This window comes from Orcinus orca, chromosome 6, assembly GCF_937001465.1.
Source record: "Orcinus orca chromosome 6, mOrcOrc1.1, whole genome shotgun sequence".
NCBI lineage: Eukaryota > Metazoa > Chordata > Mammalia > Artiodactyla > Delphinidae > Orcinus > Orcinus orca.
This window is the reverse complement of record NC_064564.1, coordinates 54,705,911-54,723,847: the sequence shown is the minus strand read 5'-3', so window position 1 is coordinate 54,723,847 and position 17,937 is coordinate 54,705,911. Positions and strand designations below refer to the sequence as shown.

At 36.4% G+C, this 17,937-nt stretch overlaps 1 protein-coding gene across 8 annotated transcripts in view; it reads left to right on the top strand.

The window, feature by feature from the left end:
• The first annotated feature begins 627 nt into the window (after nt 1-627).
• The window catches only part of CNTLN (centlein), a 331,436-nt gene continuing 314,126 nt past the window's right edge, over nt 628-17,937 (top strand). For 7 of the 8 annotated variants that reach the window (XM_033439732.2, XM_033439731.2, XM_049711050.1 and 4 more), the window contains exons 1-2: nt 628-1,051; nt 10,358-10,446. In XM_033439732.2, coding sequence (XP_033295623.1) covers nt 692-1,051; nt 10,358-10,446 — 449 coding nt within the window. In that variant the 5' untranslated portion in view covers nt 628-691. The remainder of the gene's footprint in view (nt 1,052-10,357; nt 10,447-17,937) is intronic. The other variant, XM_004276111.3, reaches the window with a different exon arrangement.

The following is a 17,937-nucleotide window of genomic DNA, read 5'->3' as shown; positions in this document are numbered from 1 at the left end:
AAAGGAAGTCCTGACTCTTGCAAAAGACAAAGGGTGCACAAAAGATCATAATTCAAATGGGAAACCTGCCCGCTAGTTCCAGCTCAGCCCAAGGCTTTCCACATCTCCTCGACATCAGTCAGTTGGTTGTCAGCTGTACGTCAAGCAGTTTTGCTAAAGGGTTTGAAGAAAACACTTAAGTGTAAAACTTATTCCCTGATCCTCAAGGAGTTTACAACAGCGCTGGAGGGATTAGCCCTATAACTAACACTACAGGGCGGTCAATGAAACGTGACAAACGAGTTGGCAGGGGCCTTGAAGGCAGAGGAATTCACAGTTAGGGATCATTTGGGGGTAGGGGCTTGTCAAGGAAGGCTTTAAGAAGTGGGATGTAAGCTAGGCGCAAAGCAGCCGGTAGGATTTTAGGCGTGCGGGAAGCCGTGACGTTGCAGGTTAAAGACTGACCAGGGCACGCGGGGATAGTGCGCGGGGCGGAGCCGCCTGACTCTTCGGGCCACGGCGCGTGCGCCGCTAACGCTCGCGCCGGGCGCGCGGCCCGTGGGAAGCCAGCCAGGACCCGCGAGCGCGAAACGCCGCGCGCCAAGGCGGGAAAAGTCGGGCGCATGCGCAGCTCGGAGCTTCGGGCTTGCTCGGATGGGGAAGGGGAGGAGGAGTTTCCTAGAGGGAACTTGATCCGTTAGTAGCCGCGGCCATGGCGGCGCGCTTGCGGCCCTCACAGCTCCCTCCGCCCGCCGCGCGACAGTTGGGGCCCGGGTCCCCACGTGTTGGGCTGGGAGCTGTGGCACACGAACTGCTAAGCGACACTTCGGGTCTTGCGGGCGCAGCGCGGGAGGGCGTCATGGACAAAAGCGATTTACCCCGGCGGGGCGAAGAAGGGTCAGAGGGCCAGCGAGGGCCAGGGCGGACAGCTGCGGCTCAGGCTCCCCTCCACAGCGCGCCCATGGGGTCCATGCGACTAGAGGGCATCTCGGTAGAGGAGGCGATGGTGACCCGGACGCAGCTGCTGGAGGAAGAGCTGAGCAGCGTAAAGGAGGAGCTGGCCCTGTGTCAGGTATCGAGGTGGCCGCCGGTCTTTCTCCTCCACAGCCGGGCCGGGGCCGGTGGGGAAATGCGCCCGTCTCCTTCTGCCTTCGGCTGCCTAGCTGCGCGGGTTTGGGACCCACCCACCTCCGCCCGGCGGCGCCCGGTGCCGGCTCCCACACCCAGCCTGGCCCGCAGCTCTGGGCTGAGGGAGGCGGCCTCGTCCGGCTCGCCGACCTCGGGCTCCCGCCCTTCTCCGGACAGTGGGCGGGCAGGGTCGGCCAAGGCGCCCTGGGTTTGGTTGACCTCACTTGGATCCCACCAAAACGCACAGTCGCACCCCTACCGCCCCCAAGCCCAAGGTCTGTGTCGTGACTGTAGTGGTACTTGGTGCAGCAGGAGTGCAATCCCTGAGTTGAAATGTGGAATGGGAAAGTGGAAACACTCTTATTGAAATAAAACCCATGGATGAAGGAGCCTGTTTTTAATTGTCAAACCCACACTTGCCCTTGTTCTTAAGTAAAACTTAAGTTGTTAAAACAGACCAATAATTTTTAGGGAGTCTCAGGCTGGGAATTTTCATTCACAGTAGATGATGCTTAATATTTATTAACCAACTAAGTTAATTCCATACTTCTGGAGAGAGAAATCTCATTTTCATCTTGCCTGGGAAAAGCATTTACTAAATCAATTGCTTTAACATTACTTTCCTGTTATTCGTATATACCAAAGATGGCTTGACTACTCATGTTCAGAAAGATTTGATTTTCCTTTATAGTTTTGCATCCTTACCACCATCTCTTCTCCGAATTTACCAGAACCTTTAACAGGGTTGGGTGACTAAATGTTCGGAATTCACTCAACAGTAGATCTTTGAGTCACTCTGTCTTCAAGACAGAACCAATTAAGAACTGCTAAACAACAAGGTAACTTTATAAACAATATCATAAGTTTAGATTAATAAAAATTCCTGAATTTCATTCTCATAATTCTATTGGATTCTTTTGCAGGATTTTACTGATTGAGTCAAGGATGTAAAAACACAGTAGTCTTGTTCAAATTGAATATGTCTTTGCTTAAACAAGTTGGGGAGGTATTATATGACTGCCTCCTTTTGACTTTCCATTCTCTATTCTTCACTGGGTAAGGAGCAAAGGGATAAATAAAAGACACCAAGGAATTAAAGCGTTTTGTCATCTCAGTCTTCACCTTTGGGTAGTTTAAAGATGTGAATCCATGATAAAGGGCTTTGTTACTTTGGCAAGTCCTAATCTAAGATGCTGTTTGCCCATATCTTCTACACCCTTTCTCCGCTACCCCTTACTCTGTATTTACCATAGTTATGCCCTGAGCTGGATAAGGAACTAAGATGTTTAGTTTTGTGACTGACTTGATTAAGAAATCAGTCTGTTGGAAACAGCCCAATGACCCTCTTCCCCCAATCCTTTAACTATTATATTCTTTCAAAATGGGACTACGGAAGATGTAAGAATTGAGATGGTCATAGGTAGCCTAGAACAATGGTTCTTGAGATTTTATAGTACTGACACTGTTAGATGATCATAGGCATTCCAGTAATGTGAGATGAGGTTGGCACTATCCCATACCATAAAACTTCAGTCAAATCATACTCCTGCTTTTGGGGAAATTTGGGAGACATAATAATTGAATTGTTTTATAAAAAGCATTTAAGTAATTAAACATTCACTTTTACATTTTTAAAATTAGTTCTTCCACTTATATATTAAGCTAGAAATCACAGTACCCAAGAACACATAGTATTAACCCCTGTGTTTTCCACAGCTCTCAAAAATTGTACCCAAGATAAGAAATTCATTTTACGTCAACCTAGTAAGTAGACACACATACACATGCATATAATTTCAGAAAGAATATTTACCCTGTGTGTCCTGAACTCTGATGTTTTCTTTTAAAATCTATTATTTAAGAAAGTGCTGCTAATATCTACTAAATTAATTTCACAGCCCAGTAATGGGCAAAATGCACACTTTGGGAAAAAGAACCCCACTAATTAATTAGTCTCTGGTCATAAGTTGCAGCTTCATTTAAATTAGTTGGTTTTCTCCCCACGTTTAACTTACAGGAATTCAATTATATGTGCTTGGTGAAGAAAAAGAAAGTGATTCCATGTACCATTCCAGTCCATTGGAATGACTCAGAATAAGCATGTAATAGAAAACAATCTGTTTCAACTGTTTCTCTTAATATGAGTATCTCATCCTACTCTATGTGATTGTGATATTTAAACTTTTTTTCATATGGCCCCAGGTTAGCAAGCAACATACACATACTTAGATGAAGAAAAAGTGGTTGATTTCAGTGTGGGAAGAAAAGTTGTCCGTATTGGATTTACTGAGAATAGGTTAGCTTCCAAATCTAGCATTTTCTAAGGAACTTTCAAAGGTACTCCAAAGATCAATTTCAGGTTCATGACAGTCATGCTTTATTCACTGATTTAGAACCTAACTTCACCATACTCTTAATTTTGATTTTGTATTTCAAGATTGTGGTCTATTTGTGACCAAGAATGGGGTTGTGGGTATGTGTATGTGCACATTTTTTACCACTTATAGAATATCAGATAAGAAAAAGTTATGTATGTGTAATGTATATATGTATAGACACACATACAGGTGTACACACACACACAAATTTATGTATATCTCAAACCATATTTCTCTTTTTAGTCACAGCCAAAAATATTTACTAAACCTATATACCAATTTCAGGTAAAGATATATTATGGCGTTTAAATGAAATATATGTGTATTACTCCAACTTTCATGATGAAATTAACTTTCATGATGTATGTGATGTTGGAATTAAGAGTATATAACTACAGAAATCAACCAGTTACATTTTTTAGTAGACATTTAGGTGTGTTGAAACCTTGTCCAGTCATTCACAAAGAAAAAACAAAATTGAGGGATTTCCCTGGCGGTCCAGTGGTTAAGACTCCACGCTTCCACTGCAGGGGGTGCAGGTTTGATCCCTGGTGAGAAAACTAAGATCCTGCATGCAGTGCAGCACGGTCAAAAAAAGAAAAAAAAATTGAGAACATGTTGTATAATTAGAATTCTCACTGTTGTTAGGAGCTGTATTCTAATAGATGAATCTTTTTGTACAGTTATTTTTCATAATGATAATTTAGTGAGTGGCTAGTTTGTGCCATACTTTGTAATTAAACTCTTTCCATTGTTTTCTTTGAGTTCTGGTAGGAAATTAATTTGTTTAAATATAGAAAATAGTTTTCATATGTTTGTTGAATTCATTCGTGCAGTAGAGGTCAATCGAGGGCCTATTATGTTGGCATATACTAAACTAGGTGGTGGGAGAGTAGGTACCCAGTGAAAAAGATAATTTTGTTTATCTGTGTCTGTAAAGTTGATATTTATTTCCATGTTGATAAGTGAAAGTCAAAGCCAATCCACTGCTAAGATAACTCAGACCCAAATCTTCGGGCATTTAGTCAGCTCTCATTGGCTGAGTTTAATAAACTTTGTGAGAAGGAGTAGTATTTTTAAATTTATATTTTAAATTATTTGATTCTGTGTGGAAGTTTTGTAGTAAGAATAAGGCATTTTATAATGAGTAATATTTAAGGATTTTTACTTTTAATTTTTGAAAAGAACATTTTAAATGCCCAAAGGAAAGGAAAATATAAAGATAATATGGTTGGTAGTAGTTAGTTTCCTTGTTTTAATAATGTGTGGAATAGTTTGGAAACTAGTTTTGTGTTTTTTGGGGGCTTTTTTTTTGTATATGAAGGAGCGTCTTTTTAATAATTAGAGGTATAATCCACATTGAAGATTATATAGCATTTAAATAACTAAAAAACTTACAAAAACTAATACATATTGTACAATAGTCCCACAATCCATTTGTAGCATTTTATTGCTCACAAAAGAACTTACTTCTTTTTCTCAAGTCAAGTATCACTTATACATTTGAGTATTTTTAGGTGACAAAATCTGAATACCATTGCTGATCATAAATTAATAACAAAAGAAATTAATAACTGAAGTTTAATAGAGAAATTTGGAAATTAGAAAGGTCTCCCCCTAGTGACTTCTGGGTATAAATTGTAGTTATAAATTAACAATAGACTTTCTGGAGGAGTCTTTTCTTCTGGTTGCTTTTTTTTCTGGCCTCTATGATAAAAACAATTTAAGGAGAGTTTGTTGTTACTTTCTCCTTGGTGGGGATTAAAGAGGAGATGTGAAATAACCATTAACCATAACAATAGCAAAAAGAAAGAGAAAAAAATGTATAAATTAATATGTAAAGATTTTTTTCATCAGATATTTATTGATTTCTTACTTTGTCCTTCTAACTGTATTAGAGCTAAGTCCTTTATTAGTAAGTCACACTTAGTTAAGCTGGAGTAACTCAGTTATTTTGTAAATGTTGAAAACCTACTTTTTTTTAAGTTTTTACTTTTGTTAACCTTTCTTGCTTAGTATTTTAGGTAGAGGAGTTGAGGTGAAAAATACATGTGACTCTTTACTATTTTTTTTTTCTATTTTTTTTAAACATCTTTATTGGAGTATAATTGCTTTACAATGGTGTCTTACTTTCTGCTGTATAACAAAGTGAATCAGCTATATGTATACATATATCCCCATATCCCCTCCCTCTTGCGTCTCCCTCCCACCCTCCCTATCGTACCCTTCTCGGTGGACACAAAGCACTGAGCTGATCTCCCTGTGCTATGTGGCTCCTTCTCACTAGCTATCTATTTTACATTTGGTAGTGTATATATGTCCATGCCACTGTCTCACTTCGTCCCAGCTTGCCCTTCCCCCTCCCTGTGTCCTCAAGTTTATTCTCTACATCTGCGTCTTTATTCCTATCCTGCCCCTAGGTTCTTCAGAACCTTTTTTTTTTTTTTTTTTTTTTTTTTTTTTGCGGTACACGGGCCTCTCACTGCTGTGGCCTCTCCCGTTGCGGAGCACAGGCTCTGGACGCACAGGCTCCGCGGCCATGGCTCACGGGTCCAGCCGCTCCGCGGCATGTGGGATCCTCCCGGACCGGGGCACGAGCCCATGTCCCCTGCATCGGCAGGCGGACTCTCAACCACTGCGCCACCAGGGAAGCCCCCCCTTTTTTTTTTTTTTAGATTCCTTATGTATGTGTTAGCATATGGTATTTGTTTTTCTCTTTCTGACTTACTTCACTCTGTATGACAGACTCTGGCTCCATCCACTTCACTACAAATAACTCAGTTTTGTTTCTTTTTATGGCTGATATTCCATTGTGTATATGTGCCACATCTTCTTTATCCATTCATCTGTTGATGGACACTTAGATTGCTTCCATGTCCTGGCTATTGTAAATAGAGCTACAGTGAACATTGTGGTACATGACTCTTTTTGAATTATGGTTTTCTCAGGGTACATGCCCAGTAGTGGGATTGCTGGGTCATATGGTAGTTCTATTTTTAGTTTTTTAAGGAACCTCCATACTGTTCTCCATAGTGGCTGTATCAATTTACATTCCCACCAACAGTGCAAGAGGGTTCCCTTTTCTCCACACTCTCTCTAGCATTTATTGTTTGTAGATTTTTTGATGATGGCCATTCTGACTGGTGTGAGGTGATACCTCATTGTAGTTTTGATTTGCATTCCTCTAATGATTAGTGATGTTCAGCATCCTTTCATGTGGTTGTTGGCAATCTCTATATCTTCTTTGGAGAAAAGTCTATTTAGGTCTTCTGCCCATCTTTGGATTGGGTTGTTTGTTTTTTTGATATTGAGCTGCATGACCTGCCTTTATATTTTGGAGATTAATTGTTTTGTCAGTTGCTTCATTTGCAAATATTTTCTCCCATTCTGAGGGTTGTCTTTTCGTCTTGTTTATGGTTTCCTTTTCTGTGCAAAAGCTTTTAAGTTTCATTAGGTCCCATTTGTTTATTTTTGTTTTTATTTCCATTTCTCTAGGAGGTGGGTCAAAAAAGATCTTGCTGTGATTTATGTCATAGAGTGTTCTGCCTATGTTTTTCTCTAAGAGTTTTATAGTGTGTGGCCTTACATTTAGGTCTTTAATCCATTTTGAGTTTATTTTTGTGTATGGTGTTAGGAAGTATTCTAATTTCATTCTTCTGCATGTATCTAGCCATTTTCCCCAGCACCACTTATTAAAGAGGCTGTCTATTCTCCACTGTATATTCTTGCCTTCTTTATCAAAAATAAGGTGACCATATGTGCATGGGTTTATCTTTGGATTTTCTGTCCTGTTCCATTGATCTATATTTCTCTTTTTGTGCGGGTACCATACTGTCTTGATTAATGTAGCTTTGTAGTATAGTGTGAAGTCAGGGAGCCTGATTCCCCCAGCTCCATTTCTCTTTCTCAAGATTGCTTTGGCTATTCAGGGTCTTTTGTGTTTCCATACAAATTGTGAAATTTTTTGTTCTAGCTCTGTGAAAAATGCCATTTGTAGTTTGATAGAGATTGCATTGAATCTGTAGATTGCTTTGGGTAGTATAGTCATTTTCACAATGTTGATTCTTCCAGTCCAAGAACATGGTATATCTCTCCATCTGTTTGTATCATCTTTAATTTCTTTCATCAGTGTCTTATAGTTTTCTGCATACAGGTCTTTTGTCTCCTTAGGTTTATTCCTAGGTATTTTATTCTTTTTGTTGCATTGGTAAGTGGGAGTGTTTCATTAATTTTCTTCCAGATTTTTCATCATTAGTGTATAGGAATACAAGACATTTCTGTGCATTAATTTTGTATCCTGCTACTTTCCAAATTCACTGATAAGCTCTAATAGTTTTCTGGTAGCATCTTTAGGATTCTCTATAGTATCATGTCCTCTGCAAACAGTGACAGTTTTACTTCTTTTCCGATTTGGATTCCTTTTATTTCTTTTTCTTCTCTGATTGCTGGGCTGAAACTTCCAAAACTATGTTGAATAATAGTGGTGAGAGTGGGCAACCTTGTCTTGTTCCTGATCTTAGTGGCAATGATTTCAGTTTTTCGCCATTGAAAACAGTGTTGGCTGTTGGTTTGTCATATGTGGCCTTTTTATATTGAGGTAAGTTCCCTCTATGCCTATTTTCTGGAGGGTTTTTATCATAAATGGGTGTTGAATTTTGTTGGAAGCTTTTTCTGTGTCTATTGAGATGATGGTATGGTTTTTTTCCTTCAGTTTGTTAATATGGTTTATCACATTGATTGATTTGCGTATGTTAAAGAATCCTTGCATTCCTGGGATAAACCCCACTTGATCACGGTGTATGATCCTTTTAATGTGCTGTTGGATTCTGTTTGCTAGTAGTTTGTTGAGGATTTTTGTATCTCTGTTCATCAGTGATATTGGTCTGTAGTTTTCTTTTTTTGTTACTCTTTTGTTTTGAAGAGCTATAAGATAAGCTATATCTTATCTTATCTTATCAAAGATAAGCTATAGGATACAATCCAAACTCTACCAAGGCAAACTATAAGATAAATCTCCAGATAACATTGGTTTCAGGGATTTTGTAGTTTCATCAACATACCTTTTAAAAGAGCACATAATGTTACATAGTTTAACTTTTCCTTCACCAGAGGTTTATGACATGTAATTTCTCTATATATTGACATTTCTTGTCCTTAACTGAAATCATTTTAATACCTAAATGCTGAATTCTTGCTTCTAAAAGATAAAGTATGACATATAAGAATAGTTAGGTAAGGTAGTACTTTGCAGTACTCCAGCTGTCAAAAGTCTTTAAAAAACAGTCAAACAAAATGAAAGATTTGAACATTAAAAAATGAAAACATAAAAATTTAAGAAGTAAGTATGGGTAAATATATTTCCAATCTTGGAGTAGAGAAGGCCTTTTTTTAACTTGTAGAAGAAAACCATAAGCCATAATGAAAAAGATAAGTTTGAATATATAAAAATAATAACTACCTTTTCCCAAAAAGTCTCCATCATAAATAAAGTCAAATAAGCAACAACATACTGGAAAAAAATAATTGTAACACATTTGGTAAACTTAAGTCCAATTTTAAGGTTTCCAATGACATTTCTTATATTTAATTGGCAGAACTCAGTCACAGAGCCCATAGGCAAGAGAGGCCAGTCTTAGTTGGCAGCAAAGATCAAAAATGGTTTCTGTTACTAAGAGGAAGGGGAGAATAGATGATGTCACAGAAGTAAAACCAAACAAATAAACTACCAAACAAATATAGTATTATAAAATGAAATGTGATTTGAAAAAAATAATTAAACAGGGTAAGGGGTTTCCAGAGATTTGTGGGTTTTGGTGGCTATAAATATAGTAGTTAGGGAAGACTTCTCTTCTCTTGAAGAGGTAACATTTAAACAAAGACTTGAGCGACGTTAGGTAATAATGTACATGAAAATCTGGTAGATTGTATATTTAAAAGGACCTGGTACAAGTAGAGCCAGAAGGTCCCTGTGAACAAGAGGGTGAGTGATAGATGAGGCTGGAGGACCAGATGTGTAGGGTCATGTGGCCTTGGTAGAGTTTGGATTGTTTTCCTAATCTGATGGAAATCCACTGGACGATTTTGAGCTGTAAGGAACCCAGGGGACCATTATAGGGAGCTAGGCAAGTGGTGGAGTTGACTCGTAGTAAGATGGTGGATAGTACTTGTTCCACTTGTACTAGGTAGAAGTGTTCAGAATTGGGATATATTTTGTAGGTAAGGCTAATAGGATTTACTAATGGTTTGGATATGAAATGTGAAGAAAGAGAGCAACCAAGATTGACTCCTAGATCTTAAGTTTTTAAACAATAAGTAGGTGGTGGTGTCATTTACTGAGATGCAGAGAGGGCAGGTTTGTAAGAGGGTAGGAAGTCAAAAACTTTATTTTGGATAAATTAAATTTGAGATGCCTATTAAGAATTGATAATATAGAGGACCTTGAAAAATGATTTTAGCATTATGGTGGGGAGGGAAGTCTGACTGGAGGAGGTTACAGAGTGAGTGGGGAGTGAGGAAGAAGAGACCATGATTGTAGGCAGCTGTTTCAAGGAATTTTGCTGAAAAGGGCAGCTGAAAATGGAGCAATAGTTAGAGGACAGTCTCATTTTAGAACAAATTTACCTTAATATTCAGCCCTTCAGCATTTGCACCCTCAAATGTGAGTAGGAGAAATAGTAAAATAAATGTGGGTTACCAGTGTAAGAACTTTTTAAAATAAAGCTTTCCCGTTATACTTTTCAAGAATCTGTTTTATAGTTATAGAACTAGGGATCAAGTAATTACGTTTTTCATTTTTTAATTTAATGCAGTATCTTGCCTTCTCTGCTGTAGCTACAAAGCAATGAATTTAAAATGTCTTTTATTTCTTTAAGGCTGATAAAGAATTCGTATGGTCTTTGTGGAAACGTCTCCAGGTGACAAACCCAGATCTCACGCAAGCAATCAGTTTGGTTGTGGAAAGGTGAGTTTCCAAGTTATTTTTTTCATCAGTATTTAGTTTGTTGAATTTGTTTTTCTTCATTATTAAAATTAACACTTGGCATTAATCCCCTGAAGAGATTCATTTGATTTCCGAAGGAATGTTGAGCATGATATTATAATTACTGGATTTATTTCAAGGTGTGTCAGTTTGCTAAGTACAGCTAGGCCTTATCTTCTACTCATATTCTGACATATTTGGGAAGTTTGCAGGTAAGTTTGCAGGTAACTTTGTGTATGTGTTTGTGTGTGTGTGTATATTTTAAGCTCTTACTACTCAACTTTAAAAATTGGAGAAGTTCCTGTTGTTTGGCTTCAGAGACTGACCCTGTAGGCAACTTCCTAGACATGATCCTTCCTAGACATGGCTCAGTTTTCCCCTAAGATAATTGCAGTGTGTATTTGAGAGCCTGGGTTGACCTTGCCAGAGTAGAGTAAGTGTTCCGGAATAGGTTGAGAGATTTCCGTATTACCCTGGAGGGGATGCCCAGTCATTTAACTATAGATTATTGGGCCTCTCCTTGGTCATTAGAAACAGTGGAGTGATGCTGGGTACTTCTTATCAAACATTTGGTATACAGTAGTCTCATGACACGTAGATAGCAATTAAAACACTTGCTTTCCTATTAAATGGATATCATTATATTTCCTAAATGAGAAGCTAAGCATATGGTTGCCTTTTCTTTTTTTTAATTGGAATTATGATTATATAATCTGAATATCAGTTTTTGATAACTTGAAGTATATTCACCTTTGGAGTCGCTAGCCCTGGGATCATTCTAATATTGTCTGGAATTTGACTTTGAAAAATCTATGATACATACCCATGGCTAATTTTACCATCCTTGGTTATCGTGAAATCTTAAAACAGAATAATTAGTTTCTTCTCATGGTCTTGTATGTCTAATTCATCAATGAGATTTTCCTTTTGATGATCAGAATTAAGTATTTTGTTGAAGTACCCTTATTAGTTCCTCAGTCATTCTAGAGATTAAATGTGATCACTCTCAGTTTTACTGTTTTTTAGCAGAATAGGACTTCAGAAGATATATTCTTGGGATTTCTTTTGTCATTTCTGTGATTCTTTCATTATCCTCCTCTCCTTTTAGTTGTATACATTTTTCAACTTTCTAATTTATTTTTTACAACTTTCTAAAGCGATTCTTAATTTTCCCTTTACTCTTGGTTGAGACAGAACCAAATAATAAATTATTGTTAGGTCATCTTTCTCATTCTTTAAGATTTTTATTTTTCACATTTTATAATATACATAATATGCGGTCACATAAAAGTATATCAACAATTTATAAATAAATATACACATATATTTTGGGGTGGGTACTCAAAAGCCTTTTGCTCATAAGATATGTAATGGAACATTTTGGAGATTACTGCTTTACAGCTATAATCTTGAAAATTTAATGTGCATAAGGTATACTTGGAAAATTTCTTTTTAAAAATTTTTTTATTTTTAAAAATTTTTATTGGGCTATAGGGGATGGGTTGAGAAATATCTCTGCAAGTTATGCCCTACTAGGGAAATGTCCATTCTAATTTTCCTGGGATAGCTTTTGGAGCTTTTTCTTTTTCTTGGAGCTGCTGCTCTTGCTGGCAGCAGCCTCTTCAGGTCCACTGCTGAGTGGCTCCTCCTTGGAAGAGAATTTCCTCTTTTCCTTGGGGACTGGAAAATTTCTTAAAATGCAGGTCTCTGGAACTTTCCCCTGATCTACTGAATCTTTAGGGATGGGGCCCAGGAGTCTTTAAAATAAGCTTTCCAGGTAATTCTGGTGTCCATAGATCTGATGTCCAGGTAATTCTGATGTCCACAATGAGATACCTTGGAATTTGAATTGACTTTTGAAATTGGAAACTTGTAATTTGCATTTATAATTTTATAATTATGTAAATATTATTTCCTTGAGAACCATGTAGTGTGTTTGGACCTGTTGATAAGGGAAATGGTATGACAAAAAAAGAATATTCCAAATATCAAAGTCAAATAGAATATCTTTCTTTATAGTCCATTAATTACCCAAATTATGCTACATTTAAGTTATTTTATATTTGTGCCTTGGTCTTCCTGGACAACATTTTTTCCCCCCTGGAATTTCTAATTGCTTTTCTTTTCTGCTATTTCTTAGCATAAAGAATGTCAGTGTTCAGACATTTGAATAATGGGCTGAAGACATTCTTCCTTGGGCCCTTTGGTTTATGGTATGAATTTTGGCCAATTGCTTTCTAAACCTACTCATAGCTGCCATCCTCGGATTTCTTCTTATTGTACTCCTGAACTAGTGCCACAGTTTCTAAGATCCTACGTCTTCCTTTTTCTTTTGTTGGATTATATTTTCAAAATTTTTTTCTCAGAAGGGATGCATAAGTGGTCCACTTTCTGACACCTTACGTGCCTAAAATGTCTTTCTTTTGTCCTTATGTTTGGTTGATACTTTAGCTGAACATAAAATTTTAAGTACATTTAATTTCCCTCAGATTTTTTGAAGTATAGCTTTGTTATCTTCTTTTAGCATACAGTGGTGTTATCAAGTGTATGTGTGATCCCAGTGCAAGTGAGATCTTATTTCTTTCTAGGTAGCTTGCTTAAAGTTTTTAGGATTTTCTCTTCATATATATGATATTTTAAAATTTCAACATCATCTTTTAATTTGAGTCTTTTAAAAATTCAAACTTCTCAGCCTTTGTGGGTTCTTTCAATATCAAGACTGGAGATTTTATTTCAATTGAAGAAAAATATGATTCTCATATTTTCCCCCTTGTCTGTTCTTTCCTTCTGTACTCTGTTAGAGATTGGACCTTCTGAACTTGGCCTTCTTTTCTGTCATATTTTCCATCTTTTAGTTTTGTCTCCTGAATGGTCTTCTTACATTTTCTTCCATCAGTACATGGATTTTTTTCCATTTACCCTATTTAGTTATTTGATTTTTTTTTAGTTTTAGAAATCAAAATTTTACTTCTAAGAAATTTTTTATTTGATGTTTCCTTTTTCATAGCAGTCTTCTTTAAAAGGATAAGTTTTTAATCTTTGTGATTATAATTTTTAAGTTCTTCTCTGTTTCTTACATTATCTTTGTTTCCTGTTGGGTAACTTCTGTTTGTTCCTACTCTTTTACTTTAATGCTGATAGTTTTCTTCAAGTGTTTGATGATTCTTTACTGACTGTTCATGTTTTTGTATGAAGGTCTATATTGCTTAATGTAGAAATGTTGCTTTTAATGAGTTTACTTTGCATTTTTATATAACTGTTACCAAGAGGCTTCTCATCTGAATGAAAGGATTGACTATGGGCATTGTGTAAGAGAAGGGAGGGGACTATCAACAAGCTTTCCTGAGGGATGTATGGCAAATGGGCTTCACTGTACAGAATGAGAAGTAGGCTCTTAAGTCAGTCACTTCTCTGATTGTATTGTTTGTCCCAACAACCATAGTAGGGACCTTTTTCAGGAACATGGTTCTTTTGAAAGTAGCCTTGGGCCATTTGTTATAGGCAAATACTGCAGGTAGCTGTTCTGAACATGGATGAATGGGAAGCCCAGATTTTTGATTAATGGTTCCTTAGTCATCTTGATTCCTGTGGACTTCTGCTCTCCATACTTACTAATTGGGTAATTAGAGCCTATCTGAGCCTCTTCCAGAAAAAAATAGCTTCCTTTTCCATTGTAGACACTATTTGGATTTTTCTCCTCTGGGTTTGTCTCAGTGAGTCCATCCTTCTGTCTTTCAGATATTTGTCCGTTTTGGACCCTTTTTCTTATTTCCAGGCTAATAGACTCAAGGCAGTGTGATTTGGGCAAGTCAGTGACATGTTGTCAGTTCATTATTTTCAAGACGAATATAATTATTATTCAAAAGAAAATAATATTTTTAGAGTTACAATATATTCTATTATTTTGATATGCCATATTATTTAATCAGTGTCTTGTTGTTGTACATTAAGGTTCCTTTTTTTATGAAAATTGTATGATGATGCTGTGATAAATGGCCTTGTGGATAAAGCTTTGCCAGAATCACTGGTTTTAACCAGTGGTGCCAATGACATAGTAGATGGAGGCTGGGGTTGCTAAACATCCTGAAATAAATAGGATAATCCCGCTCAATTAAATAACCCTCAGAGACTTTGAGGGTTCAGTTCCAGACCACTGTAGTAAAGTAAATATTGCAGTAAAGCAAGTCACACAAATTTTTTGTTTTCAAGTGCGTATAAAAGTTATGTTTACATTGTAGTCTATTAAGTGTGCAACAACATTATGTCTAAAAAACAACGTACGTAATTTAAAAATATTGCTAAAAATGCTGTCATCTGAGTCTTCAGAGAGTTATACCCTTTTTTCAATAGTAACATCAAAGATCACTCACTGATCACAGATTATCATAACAAATATAATAATGAAAAAGTTTGAAATATTGTGAGAATTACCAAAATGTGACCCAAAGACATGAAGTAAATTTTGTTGGAAAAATGGCGCTGGTAGACTGGCTTGATGCAGGGTTTCCACAAACCTTCAATTTGTAAAATGCAGTATTTGTGAAGCGCAGTAAAGCAAAGTGCAATAAAATGAGGTATGCCTATACTGCTTCAAATGCCCTTGGTACCCATTTGGAAAAATGCTGGTCTTATCAATAATTCTTTACTTTTTTGCCTTTTTGGTACTCTATTATAATGTCCTTGTAAGTTTTTTGGTGGGGTGTCTGTTTACATATTTTTGTTTTTTGTGTGCATGTGTTTTTATTATGGAAAATTTTAATTTGATGCAAGGGTAGAGAGAATACACTAATGAACTCCCATGTTTACTCATCAACCAGCTTGGACAATTATCAGCACATGACCAATCTTGTTTCATCTATAAACTTCTACTTCCTTTCTGCTCCTCTGCTCCCTCTACCACAGTGGATTATTTTGAGGGAAATCCCAGACATCCTGTTATGTTACCCACAATTCCATTGGTGTTTACAGTCAGTTCTTGTTATTCACAGGAGTTATGTTTTATAAAGTCATGTGAACACTGAATTAGCAAACATGGAAATATTGCTCCTAGGGGAGATAAAGGATTAAGTTCCTATGAGCCTCTGGTCACAACATTTTGTCAACTGATCAACATATAACCTTGCTTTACATGTGTTTCTATTTAAAGACATCTTATTTAATATATATTGTTTATTTATTACTATTGAGCTCATGACCAATGGTACTGTAACTCATGCCTGAACACAGTTTATCTAACACAATTTTTTCTCCATATGCAAGTCACAGCCTTCTTGCACTTAGGAACACTAGACAGCACTTCAGCACTATGCTTAGTGGTCATTTGAAACAGTGAAATCATCACCAGAAGGGCAGAAATGTGAAAAATGTGGTACTAGATAGACCATGAGAAGAATACTTGTTTATAGTATGAGAGCTGAAATAAGAAGACAGAGCATCCCCTTGTTTGACCTCAGCTGGGAACATGTGGTTCAGGTGACTTAAATTTTTCACCACTTTCTGCATGTCTGCAAATGACTGAAAAAGTGCAATGGTATTGATTTTAGGCTTAAAATAAGTTTTAGTGAGTAGGAAAGTTCACGAATTCTGAATCTATGAATAAGGATTGACTCCATCTCTAAAAGATAAGGCCTTTTGAAAACATAACCATGATATCTGTATCATACTTAGAATTCTATAGTTATTCCCTAATGTAATAAAATATCCAGTTTTCAGATTTCTCCAATTCTCTCGTAACTTTTTTTGAAAGTTGGTTTGTTTCTATGAGGACTCAAACATAGTCTACCTACTGAGTATACAGGTTCCTTTTCCTCCTCTCCGTCTTTCTCTCTTTTTATTTGCAACTTATTTTTGGAATCAGTTGGATTATTTATCCTGTAGAGTTTCCCACATTCTGGACTTTTTTGATTATAATCTTTTTTACTCTGTAATTATCATAAATTTTTAATGAGACCTAGAGGTTTATTCAGTTTCAGGTTTGATGTTTTGGCAAAGAAATCTTCTTTGGTGTAATATGATTCTTACCACATCATATTAGGAGACACATAATGTATTATCCAAATCTCTTTTTTTTGTGTTGTTAAGTTTGATCACTGGATTATATCTCTAATTTAGAATAGCCTATACTCTTCTTTTTCTTCTTTTAATGGATAAGTTTGGGTAATGTTGCCATCTTAACAATGTTAAATCTTCTATATTATGAGCATGGGATGTTTTTCCAGTTACTATTTGTTTGTCCTAAAATTTCTTTCAATACTGTTTTATAGTTTTCAGAGTATGTTTTGCACCTTTTTGGATAAATTTATTAATATTTTATTCTTTCTGATTTTATTATAAATGGAATTGTTTTCTTAAGTTTATTTTCAGATTGTTTAGTTTAAGTGTATAGATTACAATTGATTGTTTTACATTGATCTCTTATCCTGCAACTGTGCAGAACTCATTTTTCAGTTCTAAGTTTTTGGGTAGATTCCTTAGGATTTTCTACTTACAAGATCATGTCATCTGCAAATAGAAATAGTTTTGTTTCTTCTTTTCGAAACTTGATGCCTTTTATTTCTTTCTCTTGGCTACTTGCCCTGGTTAGAATTTCAATACATTGTTGAGTAGAAGTGGCCAGAGCAGACATCTTTGTCTTATTCCTGATCATAGGGAGAAAGCACCCACTCCTTCACCATTAAGTATAAAGTTATCTCTCAGTTTTTCATAGATGTCCTTTAGCAAGTTCAGGAAGTTCCCTTCTATTCCTAGTTTGTTAAGTGTTTTTATTATGAAAGGCTATTGAATTTTGTCAAGTATATTTTCTGTATCTATTGAGATGATCATGTGCTTTTTGTTTTCTATTTTAGTGATATGATTTATTATAATAATTGATTTTCAGATGTTAAACCAACCTTACATTCCTGGAATAAATTCCACCTGATCATGATACATAATTCTTTTAATATGTTGTTGGATTTGGTTTGCTAGTATTTTGTTGAGGACTTTTGCATCTGTATTCATAAGAGGTATTAGTCTGTAGTTTCCTTTTCTTATGACGTTTTTGTGTGTTTTTTGTATCAAGGTAATACTGGCTTTATAAAATGGGTTGGGAAGTATTCTCTTCTCTTCTATTTTTTGGAAGGTTTTTTGAAGCACTGGTATTAATTCTTCTTTGAATGGTTGGTAGAATTCAGTGGTGAACCCCTCTAGCCCTATACTTTTGTTTGTGGGTAATTTTTTTTTATTACAAATTGAATTTCTTTACCTATTACAGGTCAACTTGGGATTTTATTTTTTCTTGAGTCACTTTTGGTATTTGTGTTTTTCGAGAAATTCACCCATTTCTTCTAAGTATCTAATTTGCTGATGTACAATTTTTCATAGTATTCCGTTATAATTCTTTTTAGTTTTTATTAGGTTATTAGTAATATACCCTTTTTTATTTCTGATTCTGGTAATTTGAGGCTTTTCTTTTTTTTAATATTGTCAGTATAG